Source organism: Hylobates moloch, unplaced genomic scaffold (genome assembly GCF_009828535.3).
Source record: "Hylobates moloch isolate HMO894 unplaced genomic scaffold, HMol_V3 SCAFFOLD_3, whole genome shotgun sequence".
NCBI classification, from domain to species: Eukaryota; Metazoa; Chordata; class Mammalia; order Primates; family Hylobatidae; genus Hylobates; species Hylobates moloch.
In genome coordinates, this window is record NW_026652278.1 from 113793864 (window position 1) to 113808922 (window position 15059).

The 15059-nt window shown below is 42.7% G+C and overlaps 1 protein-coding gene across 4 annotated transcripts in view; it reads right to left on the reverse strand.

The window, feature by feature from the left end:
* TRPC3 (transient receptor potential cation channel subfamily C member 3) overlaps positions 1-11045 on the reverse strand; it is a 77206-nt gene extending 66161 nt beyond the window's left edge. For 2 of the 4 annotated variants that reach the window (XM_032146695.2, XM_032146684.2), the window contains exon 1: positions 10451-11045. In XM_032146695.2, the coding sequence (XP_032002586.1) occupies positions 10451-10665 (215 nt within the window). In that variant the 5' untranslated portion in view covers positions 10666-11045. The remainder of the gene's footprint in view (positions 1-10450) is intronic. The other 2 variants (XM_032146705.2, XM_058436718.1) reach the window with 1 other exon arrangement.
* Positions 11046-15059: the final 4014 nt, after the last annotated feature.

Genomic DNA, 15059 nt, shown 5'->3' on the forward strand with positions numbered 1-15059 from the left:
CCTGGCTACTTTACTATGATGCTGCTAGGGAATAAGAAAATGAACAACTGGTTATAAATCCAAGTATTATTATTAAAATGCATGCTGAGCTTACGTGTTGGAACATTTTGGTTCTACAAAGAACAGCTTCTAACATGGCTGTTTGGGTTGAATCACAAGCTCCTTAGCACGCTGCAATACATGAGCATTATTAAGGAAGTCACCTCAAATCCTTTATTGAATGAGGTAAAGATTAACCAACTATTCCACCCACGTAGCAAGCAAGCGAAGTAAGAACACCATCAATGTGAGTTGAGTTAATGAGAATGACATCCAAAATGTTTGGATGGAGCAGCTCACCACGCTGAAGAAAGTGACTGTGCGAACCAGCCAGGATCCTGTGCGTCAGTTTGTGAAGGGCAAGAAGAGCAGACGGAGCCACAGAAGATAAGTAGTGAGAAAAGCACAGAGGTGGGGGAAAGTGTTAGAGAACAGCCACCATGTTAGTTACACTATGGAGATGGTGATAATTGGAAATGGTAATGAGGGTGGGAAGCAGCAGGTACTGACAAAAGACAAGAAAGTCAGAGAAGAAAAGTCAAAAAATAGAAAAATCCCATAATCTCCCTGGCAAGCAGGCACCTGTCAGTCAATGTGGCTACCTCTGGAGACATCTGACATCTACACAGTAGGCTTATGTGTATGTGGTTCGAAGGAGGAGACAGAATCTGACAAACAGCCTTAATAATATCATCAAAAACACACATTTTGAACACCTCTTAATATATACTTTTTGGAGGGGAAGAAGTGGAGTGGGGACACTCTGAACCCCAGTAGCCATTAAGTACACCAGCATGCAAGGCTAGAGAAAGCTAGCCCATCAGTTAAACTGTCTAGTTAGAGGGTACATGGCCACAGGTAGTCCACAAGTATCTCATACCTACTTCTCAGCCTGCATCTACCTACACATCATAGAGCTCAGTAATACATTGTCACAGTAACAACCAAACCAGCAAGATAAGGTGCTTCACTGAAGAAAGAGGAAAGCGCAGATTTCATTTCTAAAGATTCTCATCATTCCCACCGCCTCCCTGACACACACACACAAAAATTTAAAATATAAACATTCCAGCACTTATAAGCCCAGAGAGATATTTAGGTCTCCACAGTAATGAATTCCCTGATAGTTTCTGTTGGTCTGCATTATATTCAGAATTCATCATGTATAATTTTAATAAATCTTGGCCAGGCATGGTGGCTCATGCCTGTAATCCCAGCACTTTGGGAGGCAGAGGCAGATGACTCACTTGAAGCCAGAAGTTCTAGACCAACTGGGGCAACATAGTGAAACCCCATCTCAACTAAAAATACGAAAATTAGCTGGGCATGGTGGTGCATGCCTGTAGTCCCAGCTACTCGGGAGGCTGAGGCACAAGAATTAAGAATGGCTTGAATCCGGAGTCGGAAGTTGCAGTGAGGCAAGATTGCGCCGCTGCACTCCAGCCTGGGTCACAGAACAAGATCCTGTCTCAAAAAAAAAAAAAAAAAAAAAAAAAAAAAAAAAAAAAAAAAAAAAAAAGAAAAGAAAAGAAAAGAAAAAAACAAACTTAAAAACAATCTATTAGATATATGCTAATTTTGGCATTTGCCCTAATGACTGTCAGAATCAGAAGCTGTTGTGTATTTAAGGAGAGGAACCCTGGTCTATCTCCACTGCTTTATCTCTTACTCTTTTCATGAAAGCATGAGTAGCTCTTTGCCAGATTCCTCAGCAGCTAAAACCAGAAAAGCAAACAGCTACCTCACAGCGCATTGTTCCCTCTAAAAGTACACTGGAGCAGAAGTGAGGACCCTTAGCCATTGCCTGCATGACTTTTTGGTAATACTTCTTAAATATACGTGCCCAAGAAAGTACTCAAGCAAATGCCTTCTAGAACTTAGATGTTTATGCTTCTAGGAACTGTGTTTTGTGTATAACTCCATTAAACCAACTACTGTATTGCTTTGCAATTGTCTGTCTTCATGCCTATCTCCCCAATGATATTAAAATGTCCTTAAAGGCAAAGGCTGCCTCTTTCATCTCCATATGCTTGGCTTTTTGTATATGGTGATGAATATCTATTGGAGGGATGAGTGCACAGATGCACGCATAGTTAAACCACATCACTGAAGACCTAAGGAACAGATAATTCCCTCCCCCACCCCCGCCAGATTACAGAATACCCCTGGTCACATATGGTTATGTGTGGAAGAAGCAGTGGTGGTGGGGAATTGATGTGATTCGTCTATAAAAAGAATGTCACGAGTAATGTAAATTAATAATAAGAAATAAAAGTAATGTCAACAATCATTCTTTCAAAGCAAATTTCTGCTTAATAACATTTAATTCTTGGTTACACCACAAAAGTATTTGGTGAATTCTCTATCTCTTGATTTTGATTTTACATAGTTATATTTTATCAGGATAATCTAGAGGCAAACAGGAGATAAATCTTAAAATTAATAACCTTTAATAATTAATTAGTAATTAAACAAATCTCAAACTCATCTTCACAATGCTTTTTAAAACTAATTTTTATTATTTCAGGAAGACTAGTGACAATGAAATTAAAAGTTATATAAATTCAGTCTATACTTGAACAAGAATTCAGACAAAATGACCTCAGATAATAAAATTAAGGAACTTCTACTGACCCAAGAGAAGTTCATATTTAAATACATTAGTCACTATCAATTATATATATATAGTTATTAGAATAAAGAAATCTGGTTTTCTATCATTATCATCCATATCTAAAGTCAAAACAAGTCACGCATTTTCCTTAACAAGTCATGCATTTGTGGACATTTAATTCTCATTTTTTAAAAAGACCTAGGACCAAATCCACATTATCACCTATTATTTGAACAGTGCAAAGAAAATAGTATTTTTAATAGGGTTTTTTTTTTAACTAGATAATTGAAGACAAATATACCTGACCTAAATGCTAAATTAAACACAAAATGCTATTAACAATACTAATTATTCTCATAAAGTCACTGCTGAGCCCCTCGTGCATAAGTGTGAAGTCAGCCATCCCACAGTCTACATCTGCAGACCCTCTGTATGGGGCCAGACTCCTATGTGTTCACCCAGCACAGCCCACTGACACAGCGCCCCTTCTGGGCGGATGTTATGCAACGTTGAGGGCAGTAGAGGGGAGAGGGTTGAGAAGCAAGACTTCTGGACAAGCAAAGAGCCTCCCCTCCTTAGAAGAATGCCCAGCAGCCATTCATCATTCCTTAGCATCCTCCCTGAAACAGGAAATGTCAATCCTGAGCTAGGAAATTTAAAGGATTCCTTCCTACCGAGGGCACAGCAACTCCATAAAGTTTTCTTCCTCCCATTACATTTCCCATGGTGTTTGATTGCCTGTTATAAACTGGGGAGTGGGGGGAGGGTGGGGGAGTAAAGGTTTATGGGATATTGTAGGCAAAGGAAAAGCTCAATGTTTAATAACAACTTTAAGAGAAAGAGAGAGGGACAGAAGCACGGACACATTTTCTATCCCAGCACAATAATGAAAAATCCTTAAAATTCTAACTCAGTCCTCAGAAGATGGTCTAGTGCTGGAATGGGATCCTCTCACCTCTTTAATATTAATAAAAGGGATAATCATAAATAATATCTGGCAGGGGGTCAACTGTGCTTTGCGATAACCTTTTTTCCTCTTTCCCCTTATTCTTAGACCTCCTGTTTAGCTCACCAACTTTCTCAAATTGATCTGCCATCAGCAGCCAAATTTAAATGATGAATTAATTGGATTTCATAAATAAATTAATACTAATTAATAGTTTCCTGTATTGCTCCTCCCAAGAGTAAATGCATTTTAAAATTTCTTTGAGGAAGAGAGAAATGCTTAACCAAAGGAGGCCACAGTGCGAACAGCACAGTCCCAGAAAGCTGGGGATTTCAGATGGCCTGGGGCTGCTGTGAATTAGATGTCAACCTGCAGCTTCAGTTTCTTAATTTGTAAAATAAGAGACTGGAGTAGATGAAATCCTTTCAAATTCAAACACTCTATTATTCTTCAAAATATTCTATAGTGTTAAATTTCAGAAGTGTGGTACTAAGATGATTTTAGGTGGGGAATTCAGATGACCTTCTTATCACACAGTGTAAGTTACTATCTACTCCATGTGCCTAATAAGATCAGTTACGAGTAAGAATGTTCTTCCTTCTGCCATTCTTGGTTATGTTAAATAACATTGCCAATGTTAGGGCTTAAATAAACACAACACACAATCATAGGGATGTTCAGTCTCAAGATGGTGGAATAAAGGCCTTTCTCACCCCTTCTCCTTTTCAAAATTACCTCCCTAAACAAGGAGAACAAGGAACTGCAACACAAATTTCATCTTCCATGAAACCAAGAGACATTTGTAACTCCAAGCTACAATATATAACGGTGGAAAGGAGATAAGTTGTTAAAATAGTAAATCATTTAATGGAGAGAAAGAAGTTCCAACTAGAGTGGCTGTTACAGAAAACAAGCTGATCCACCCAGCTCAATGCCAGAGAACGCCCAGAAATTGAAGGCAAAAAAATTTCCAGAAAGTAGAGATGAGGCTGGAACCTAAAATGAGGGAATTGGCTGTATAACAAGTGCGTAGAAACCCTCCCCCTACATCCCCACCTGCTAATTGATATGGTTAAGTGACAACCCTCCTGCACCCCTATGGGAGATAGGATACGGAATCTCTGGAGATACAGAAACAGAAATGCTCTAGACGTGGGGATACCAGGCCTACGGGAGGGCAGGAACTAGGAACAGGGGGACTCTTGCCCAGTTCGTCAATACTAACAGCCAGGTTTATTATTTCCTAATCTCTTCTCCCCTGAGAAATATTAGGAAAAAACCCCTGGATCTCTGAAATAAAGAATGCTATAAAAAAGAATACTCATAAGACAAGAAAGAGCTCTTAGAAATTAAAAATATAGTCACTAAAATGGAAATAAATTCAGTGAAAGAGTTGGGAGATAGAAACAACGAAATAGAAAAAACACAAAAAGCAAGCATTGCTTTGGAAAAGCATTGGAAAACAGAAGAGAAGAGATATAAAAACTAGGGGATCGGTCAGGAGGTCCAACATCCAGAAAATAGAAATTCCAGAAAAAGCAAAGAATAAAAATAGTGGTTAGGAAAACTTCCCAGAACTAAAGGACATAATGTCCAGATGGAAAGTGTTACCCAAGTGTCCAGCTCAGGTGATGATAAAAGCATCCATACCAAGGCACATCTTCAGAAGAGAGCTAATGAAGAGACAATTCTAAGAGCTTCCTGAAGCGGGGGGGAAAAAAGACCTCATACAAAGAAAGTTAGAGGGCTCTAGAAGGGATAACTTCAGGAAAACACACATAGTTAGACACTGTAGAAGATTTAGCTAAGAAACAAGGACACGATGTGACAAATACTTACTCCAAGGAAAACAACCAATTATCAAAGAAAATAAATGTAGTCATACTATACTACTTGACTTAGCAGTGAACAGTGATTACATGGTCATATTAATGAAGAACTTAAATAAGATACTAACCAGAAATTGTGATAAACCATCTTGTGGAAGATGGGGGAGAATAATAGATACATGTGAACATAAATTCTCACCTGAGACTATTGACAACACCTAAAATATGAATAAAAAGATAGCAGTATATAAAAGAGTGGAAAGTGGAGTAGACAGAAAAGGAGAGGGGACCAGGGAATTGCTGGGGGCTTGCTGTTGTTCGTAGACGTCTTTTAGCACCATCTAACTTTTAAAGCTATTTGATATTACATAAAAATAACTTAAAACAAACCAACAAAAATGATGACTCATTGTACACAGTGAAATTGCTATATACAACTGATAATATAAAGAAAAGTTTCAGAGTATTAAAGGCCTCAAGGCTGGGTGGTGCGGTGGTTCATGCCTATAATCACAGCAACTTGGGAGGTAGAGGTAGGAAGACTGCTTGAGCTCAGGAGTTAGGGACCAGCCTGGGCAACACAGTGAGACCTCGTTGATACGAAAAATTTTACAAGTAGCCAGTTATGGTAGTGTGTGCCTGTAGTCCCAGTTACTTGGGAGGCTAAGATTTGAGGATCACTTGAGCCTAGGAGTTTGAGGCTGCAATGAGCTATGATTGCACCAACTGCACTCCAGCCTAGGTGATACAGTGAGACTCTGTCTCAAAAAAAAAAAAAAAAAAAGAATTAAAAAAATAAAGTCCTTAAGTCTAATGCCATGCTGTGCTGTTCTTAAAAATTAAACTATAACTGTAAAGAAAGCTGCCTCTTTCTTAATAACACTAGTCAGTCTGGACTCAAAGTCCAGACTCATGTCCCTAAGACTCAACAATCACTTGGAGAATCTGATTCCCTCCAGGGTTGGGAGGGAGGGAAGTCCTGCTTCCAGTCTAATGCCTGAGCCAACACACACACTAAGCCAAGACTGGAACATTTATACAAGACCAGTGCCACAGAAACTAACATACAAAGTGTTTTAGGTAATCTGAGTTACAAGGCACTGTGGACTCATTTTTGGTTCCTTATCATATAAAGGTGAGTATCAGAAGATCTATTATTGATTTGCCAGGGAAGCGTTAGAACATTACTTTACATCTCTGTGTACTAATTTCCTCATTTGCTAAGTGATGACAATGATTAAAAAAACTGCTTTAAAGAGGAGCGATTTAAGTGAATGAGTATAAACGACAGCATGAAGTAGTATATAAACACAAATTAACTGCTTTTATTATGACTATTTTTTGGCAGCACTTCCTCTGAAGAAAAACTAAACAGGATTTTTTTCTAGAAATCTTTCTCTGTAAAGATAACATTGCTGAAAAATCTAATGATTTTGTGCATGTATGCTAATACGTACAAGGACTGATTCTTCTAACAGTAGAGTCATAAGTTTTTCTCTTGATCTTTTCAGTTTTTGAAGAGTGTGCATCGATGATATTTCTTGCTGCTTTTTCTCCCTGCCCTCTAAACAAAAGCTTTTTCCCTCAAAATCTAGCTTGGACTCCCTTCGTTTCTCTCTTCACACTCCTTTGAGTAATCTCATGTAGTCACACAACTGTGTAACAATTCCCATCAGACAGCTTTAAACTGATATTTCCTTTTCCCTGCTTAACACCTCTATCAGAAATATTTGATCATTCACTATTCCTTTAAAAAGAAAAAAAATAACAACAAAAAGAGAACTACCTGAAAAATCAGATCCTCACCTTTGCTTTTTTCTTGTCAGCAATGGCATCAACCATGTTGGTTATCTGGATCAAAAATTACTAAATTGTCTCTGATCCTGCTTTCTCTTTAAAGCCCTCATGGATAGTGAGTTGCAAAATTCCATAGATTCTAGTTGGTTTTTTTTTTCCCTCAATTTCTCCCCTTTCCATTCCACCAACGCTACACTATTACAGAGCCTAATCTCAGCATGGACAGTTACAGTCGTCTCCTAATTTGTCTCTTCACTTTCTATTAATTGCCACTTCAATTCAGAGTGGGTTTGCTCAAATTACTGCTACTTTAAAATAATCAGTGGCTCCCTAGTGCCTCGTCCTGGCATATAGGGTCCTCCGCACTAATGCCTCAAACCAACATGTCCAGCTAAATCTCACTGCTCCCCTATACATATCTATGTTCCAACCAAACTCAACTAACATTCCTTAAACATGCCTGGCATTTTGGGGGAAGAGAGGGCTTGAATTAAGTATTTACCTTGTCTCTGCTTCTTGTCCTATCTATCCTTCAAGGCCCATAAAGATTTCCTTGATTTCCCCACAACCTAATGTTGTCCTTCTCTTCTTCGCACTTGACCCTTTATAATTCTTTTTGTTTTTTTGTTTTTTAAAAGGAACTGATTTTACTCTAATTTACAGCATAACTGCTCATGCCCAGTCTCATTCCCACCTCTCCCTCATGAGATTTTAAACTTCTTGAGTACAGGAAAGTTGTCATGCTCATCTTTGTGGCTTGCTGTACCTAGCCTACACTTTACAAATATGCATGCTTGAGAAACGCTTGAATTGAGACTCATGAAAACTGCCTTCCACAATTTTTAGAATTCATCACATATACTGAATAACTGAAACATTTTTAAAAAATGAGGCCGTCACTACAATGACATATTACTTGGTCCTGGGTTTGCAACCAATTGGGATGAAAGAAGTCTTGGTTTGAATCTGTGGTTGAATCAAGAGTTCTATCAACAGGTAAAAATCATCTTGTTAGTGATACAGCAGGTGACACTTTTCCTCCCAAGTCAGTCTATTTAAAATTTCCACATGGAATAGGGCAGCGTGGAGCAGTGAAACCAGCAACAGAAGTACCCTGAGGAACTATCCTGGTAAAGGTGGGATTGTATCCTCAGCAACCTGCTGAATTTTAAATTCAGCTATGCTGTTCCGTCTCCTGAAATGACCCTGCGAATCCTTCTCGGAGTCCATCCTAGGGCTGTCGTGTTCACTTTTAAACAACAATAAATAAACACTGTTTATTAAACAGTGGCCGGATTCTCCTCAAAGGTGGAATAAACAGCTAATCTCTGTTACAGAGATCAAGCTAGTCTCTGATGTTACCAAGTGACAGGCCTGAAATAAACATGAAGAGCTTGCTGCCCTGCCTCTAGAAGAAACGTTTTTAATGTGTATCTCCTTAAAAAATGACTGGGTCTTCTTCTCGACCTCTACAAAATAAGTATACCACAACATTTACTTGTTGAATTATGTAAAGTTAGCAAACATATACAAAAGATGTTCTATTAGCAGAGAGACAGCAAGCCTACAATAGAATTTGCCCCAGGGTTTTGTGTAATTGACCTCAAATTTCAGAAGGCAAAGTGAATAATCTCTGCTCCGCCCTACTTTCTCAGATAAGAGTTCAGGTGTTTCATGTACTCAGGATTTAAGGTTTTTAAAAAAGAAGAATTTTAAAAGGAATAAAAAAACCAGCTAGGTTATAAAAACCAATTTGGCAAAAGGAAAAATGGACAATGTTTTAAAACCTTAGGGAGACGGGGAAGTGAGCTGGTGGCGCTTTAATCCCAAAGGATATACCTTCCCTCCATTTCCTGGGCCATTTCCATTCCATGCTTATCTTCAGCAATAACTGAACCACATCAGGATGCGTCGCTCATTTAAAATCAGAACTCGTCCCTATGGGATCTACTCCCAGCCATTGATTGTGTTTCTGTGTTCTACCGGCAGGTCCAGCCAAACCAGGCGCAGACTCTGCGCGCGCGGAGCAGCGCGCGATCCTGGGGGTGCAGGGGTCACCCCGGAGGTCTCGACCTCGGGCGGTGGGCCGCTCGCCGACAGCAGGGGGCGCTGCAGAACCTCGGTCCCCACCCTGGAGAACCACCCCCCCCGCCGGCTCAGCCCGTCTGCGCCGCCCGCCACCATCCGACCCCAAGTTCTTTACCTAGTTCTGAGCGTTCTTCCTAAAAAAGACAGTAAGCCCTGCGGCACTCCCAGTGTACGTGACAGAAAAAATACAGAGCATCTCACCCTGTGAAACCAATCACCCTCTTTTTATCTTCTCTGCGTCTCGCACTGATTAAAAGCTGTCTCCAAGATTGGAAATTAAGAAAAGTTGCTCTTTCTCATGCATTAGCGCGCCGACCGCTCCTTCGTTTAGAAAGAGAGAGAGGGAAAGAAAGAAAGAAAGAAAGAGAAAAAGAGAGCCCGCGCGCCGGGGCGCGAGCCGCTGACCCTGCGCCGCCTGGGAACCGCAGCCAAAGTTATCACTAAAGCGGTTCCCCAGCTGCCCGATGCCCACTCTCTCCCTCAGGGGACCCTATAGGGCTTCGGTTCCAGTTTTACCCCAACTGTGACTGAACCACAGAGAGACGAGGCGTCTGGGCAAACCTTCAACCCACACCCTGTATCGCACTGTCCCCTCCCTACTCCCCACTTCTCTGCCCCCGCCCCCGACGTCCCAGAGCGTCGGAGGGGACCCAAGTCCACGCTGGGACGCCCGGGAGGAGTTTGGGGTTCAAGTGCGCGCTTGGGTCTGGGCACATCTTCCCCTTCCTCGGCCTCCCTGGGTAAGCTCGGGACCCCGGGGTCCATCTTCCAAGGGGTGCCCAGCCCTGGCAGCAGTCGTGCGAGCTCCTCGGCTCTAGGACAGGAAGTGGCTGCTCGCCAGGATGCTTGTCTGAAGTCAGTGTGCCCGCCTGCGGGCTGTTCCGTGTGCTTGAGCCGGGACAGAGCCCCTGCCACGCACTCGGCAGCCCCTGTGTCCCTCCATCGCGCGGGACCGAGGGGGCGAGCCTCCGGCCGAGGTCTGTCCCCTCCAAATCACTCCAAATCGAACTGCCCGGTCGTACCATGTGGGTCTCGGAGGTCCCGGGCACGTCGTGGAGCCGCCCGGTGCGAGCCTTCCCGCCCCCCCGCCCGGCACCGCCCTCCGAGGCGCGGGCCGCGGCCAGGCCCGGTACTCACAGGTCCGGCCCGTGGGAGAAGGGCGGCGGGCAGTAGCCGTGCGGCTCCCGCTGCGAGGGCGCCGAGCGCGGCTCCAGCCCCCCGTTGACGCCCCTCCAGCCCCGGCGGCGGCGCTGCGGCTCCGCGCCCTCGTCCTCGCCCTCGTCTTCCTCCTCCTCCGGCGCGGGGAAGGTCACCCTTGCTTGTTCCTTGCACTTCCTGACCTTGGTGGACATCGCGCCGGCTGCGGTCCGAGTGTGGGGGTGCCGGCTGCCGGCCTCCTCCGCCTTCGCGGCCGTGCAGTCCTTCCGCGGGGCCCCTTCCCCACCTCCCGCGGCTTCCGCGGCCCCGGGCGGCCCAGGGCGGGAAGGCAGGAGCCGAGAGCGTCGCGGCCCGCGATCCAGCAGTTAGAGGCTGGCGCCGAAGCCGAGCTGCCGCCGCCCACCATCAAACCGTGGGAGCAGCTGCCGCGGCCGTGGCTGCGACGAGGAAGCCCGGGGCCGAGCGGGTCGCTGGTGCTGGGAGAGGCTCTCCAGCCCCGCGGCGGCGGCGATGCCTCCTCGGCGCCCGTCTCCTGTCTCCGACAGCATCACTTGCTAGGACAGCATCGTTACTCAGGGAGAAGGAGAGGGAGGGCCGGAGGGGGAAGAGGAGGGGGAGAATCAATTCCTTATCAGACAGAGCTGGAGAGGAAATCAGACAGACCGCAGGTGGGGAGTAAAGAAAGAGAAACTTCCCCTCCCCACTCTCTTTCTCTTCCAGAGGATCTAGGGCCCTTTTTGCATCTACAGAAACAAGTTTCCTAAGGAAGGGAAAAGGAAATCCACTGGCTTGTTAATTTTCCTGCAGCCAACTCTCCAAATTTGTTTCAAAAAGCATCACTTGTTCGTTGGGTTACTCCCAGTAAGACTTGGTTGAACCTACGGAGGTTTAAGTACCTTCCCCTGAGTGCCTTCGTACTCCATCCAGCCTGGTAATGTTTTAAACGTGCATGATGCTTCGGTTCTTTTAATGACTCTCAAAGGCATCTAATAAGATTTATATACTTTCCAAGGAAGATTTTTCAGCGAAATGCAGTCTTCTTTTTAAAACACACTTACAAAAATTGCATTTTAGAATTCAAGACCAGTCATTCTTTTGGGAGGAAAGAGGTACAGAATCTTAGCAGGAATCTTAGGGATCAAGGAGTCTCTTGGTCCTTTTAAATAAGAAACCCTTGGCCTAGAGAGACTGAAAAAGGTACTCATGATAGGTGGGTAGTGAGAAAACTTAGATTAGATCCAGAAGAGTGTGTTCTCCTAGACTTTCCCTTGCTTCAAATAGACGGCTTTCCAGCAAGTCCAACCAGGAAAAATCACAAAAATACTGGACACGCTCTGATGAGATAAAATTTATTTAACTGTATCCAATTACACTGTACTTTTTAGAGGAACAATTCTTCCCAAATTTAAGCAAAACACAAGAAAATGTAGCTCCTTTGAATTTAATTCTTAAAAGTAAATAAAATATTGTGTATTAAATTGGCAAGTCTATATGTTTAAAGAAGCAATAGCATTTATACATCTAATATAGGAAAAACAAAAACAAGTAAATATTGTATAGTGCTTTATGTTTGGAAGTGCTTTTCAGTTGTTAGTACATATGCAAGTGTTAACGGTTTCACAGTGTAGGTTAGCAGACCTATTCAGTTTCACCTCTGGAATATCTCTACAGCAGGACTGCCCTTCTCCACCCGGTACCACCGCCTCAGTTCAGGCTCCCCTGCTTCTCCCTGCTATCCAGCCTTTCTGCAGCCCACCTCTCCCCATACTGTTTCATTCTTTGTACTACTGGAAAGACCATGCTTAAAGCAAAGTCTGATCACGACTTTTCTCTATAAAAATCTCTGGTGGCTTCCCACTATTTTCAGGTTAAAATCCAAATTTTCAATCTCTCCTCCCATCCTTTTTCATACACATTCTAACTGCAGTTACCCTGAACTCTCAGTCATCAACTGACATGCTAGATACTTTCCCATTTCTCTGCCTTTGTCTACGGCATTCCTGTCACTGAAATGTCTCTCTTCATTCATCTGCTACACTGACTTTTCCTTAAAGAACTAGGTTAGCTGTGGCCTCCAGTCAGGCAGCCCTCTTGGGTCCCAGTGGATTTCCCACAGGCTCTGGTCCTTACCCACACTGTGTATACCACAGTCTTACCAGTGATCACATCATACTGAAATTCACTCTGTATGTGCCTGTTTCCTCTAAACTATGAATCCCTTGAGGGTGATGTGGGATCTTATTTATTTTGAGCTATTAGGGGCTCATCTTTTTGTCCTTGCTATTTAGCTCAGTACCTGATGTGCAGGACAAGCTAAATAAATGTTTGTTGGATGAATTCATGAAGTTTATAGTTTTTTTATAATTACATTAATATGTTTATAAACTGCCCTTATAGGACCATGGATAGAAGCTCTATAGCAATGCTGGAGTCACCAGGGTTTACTCTTACACAATGTCTTAGTCTTCTGAGGCTGCCATAACAAAGTACCAAAGACTGGGTGGCTTGGGTGGCTTAAACAACAGATACTTAATTTCTCACAATTCTGGAGACTAGAAGTCTGAGTTCAAAGTGTTCACAGGGTTGGTTTCTTTTGAGGCCTCTCTTTGTGGTTTATAGATGGCCATCTTCTCCCTGTCTTCACAGGGTCTTCCTTCTGTGCCTGTGTCTTGATCTCTTCTTATAAGGACACCACTCATATAGAATTAGGGCCCACCCTGATCACCTCATTTTACTTAATTACCTCTTTAAAGACTCCATCTCCAAATACTGGCACATTCTGAGGTACTGGGGGTTAGGACTTCAACATGTGAATTCTGGCAGTACACAATTCAGCCCATAACAGAGGAGAACTTCCTGATCTCAAAAGGAATAGAAGAAACCACAAAGAAAAAAAACAGACATGAAAAGCAAAGATTAAACACTTCAATGTATCACAAAAATTTTAAAATATAAATAAGGTTATCTGTAAGAATTACTGCTCAACAGTGTCTTCTTATTAGACACAGCACAGAAGTTAGACTTAACAATTTTCTGAAGGTAACAAGAGCACAGAAACAGGTAAAGTGTTCCCAACAGTGTACATTTCTTTCCCTTCCTTAAGAGCAGAAGTTCTTGGCCGGGCGCAGTGGCTCACACCTGTAGTCTCAGCACTTTGGGAGGCCAAGGTGGGCAGATCACCTGAGGTCAGGAGTTCGAAACCAGCCTGGCCAACATGGCAAGACTCCGTCTCTACTAAAAAAAAAAATTACAAAAATTAGCTGGGCATGGTGGCAGGCGCCTGTAATCCCAGTGTAGAGGCTGAGGCAGGAGAATTGCTTGAACCCGGGAGGCGGAGGTTGCGATAAGCCAAGATCACGCCACTGCACTCCAGCTTGGGCGACAAGAGCCCAAGAGCGAAACTCTGTCTCAAAAAGAAAAAAAAAAAAAAAGAGTAGAAGTTCTCCTATAAATGCATTTGCTTGCTTTTTAAAGTAACCTTAACTGATTAATTTGTTACCAGTATAAATTAAGAAGATACAAGCTGCATATCAGAACAATCAACCCCCCCTAAATTAGGATTCCCAAACTTATGATGTGGTAATTAACATTCTAGTGCCTTTTACACAGAACTTACAATGTCCCATAAACTGTCTTTCACTAATGCTTGCTGTTCTCTTACAGTCCAAGGAGTTCCCAGGCAGCTTCCTCACTCAAAACATGTGTTTTGAAAATTTCCTCTAGTCAGAAGTTTGGAACTTGTATTGGTCTGTTCTCATGCTGCAAATAAAGACATACCCAAGACTGGGTAATTTATAAAGGAAAGAGGTTTCATGGACTCACAGTTCCCTATGGCTAGGGAGGCCTCACAATCAAGGCAGAAGGCAAAGTAGAAGCAAAGGCACGACTTACATGGTGGCAGGCAAGAGAGCTTGTGCAGTTCCATTTATAAAACCATCAGATCTCATGAGACTTATTCACGACCATGAGAACAGTATGGGGGATCTGCCCTCATGATTCAATTATCTCCACCTGGCCCCACCCTTGACACCTGGGGATCATTACAATTCAAGGTGAGATGGGTGCGGACACAGCCAAACCATATCAGGACTCAAAATTTACTTTAACATAGAAATAAGTTATAAATTATGGTTATACTTCCTGGAAAGTTAGCTTGAACTTGTTTCAATAACAGTGTAGAGAGGTATTTAAGAACATAAGGTCAGAGGCCTGGAATCAAATCCCACCTCTGCTGCTCACAGGTTATGTGACTTTGAGAAAGCTACTTAACCTCTCTGAGCCTCAGTTTTTTCCTCAGTAAAATGAAGATATAGTCGTTGTACCTACTTCATAGGGCTGTTGTAAGGATTCTGTGTTAATGGCACTTAAAACTGTACCTGGCATATAGTAGGCACTAGTAAGTATTAGCTACTATTAGTTCACTATGTGAATTATAGAACTAACAATAGAAATCAGAAGTCTGTTTCCTAAAGCAAGGATCTACCCTATCTGATTTAGATGCCATTCTATAATAGTATTTGCTAAGTTGTACCACTGGGCTGTCAGTTCTTCTAGGGGCAGGGACAGTGTCTTATTTGACATTGTCACA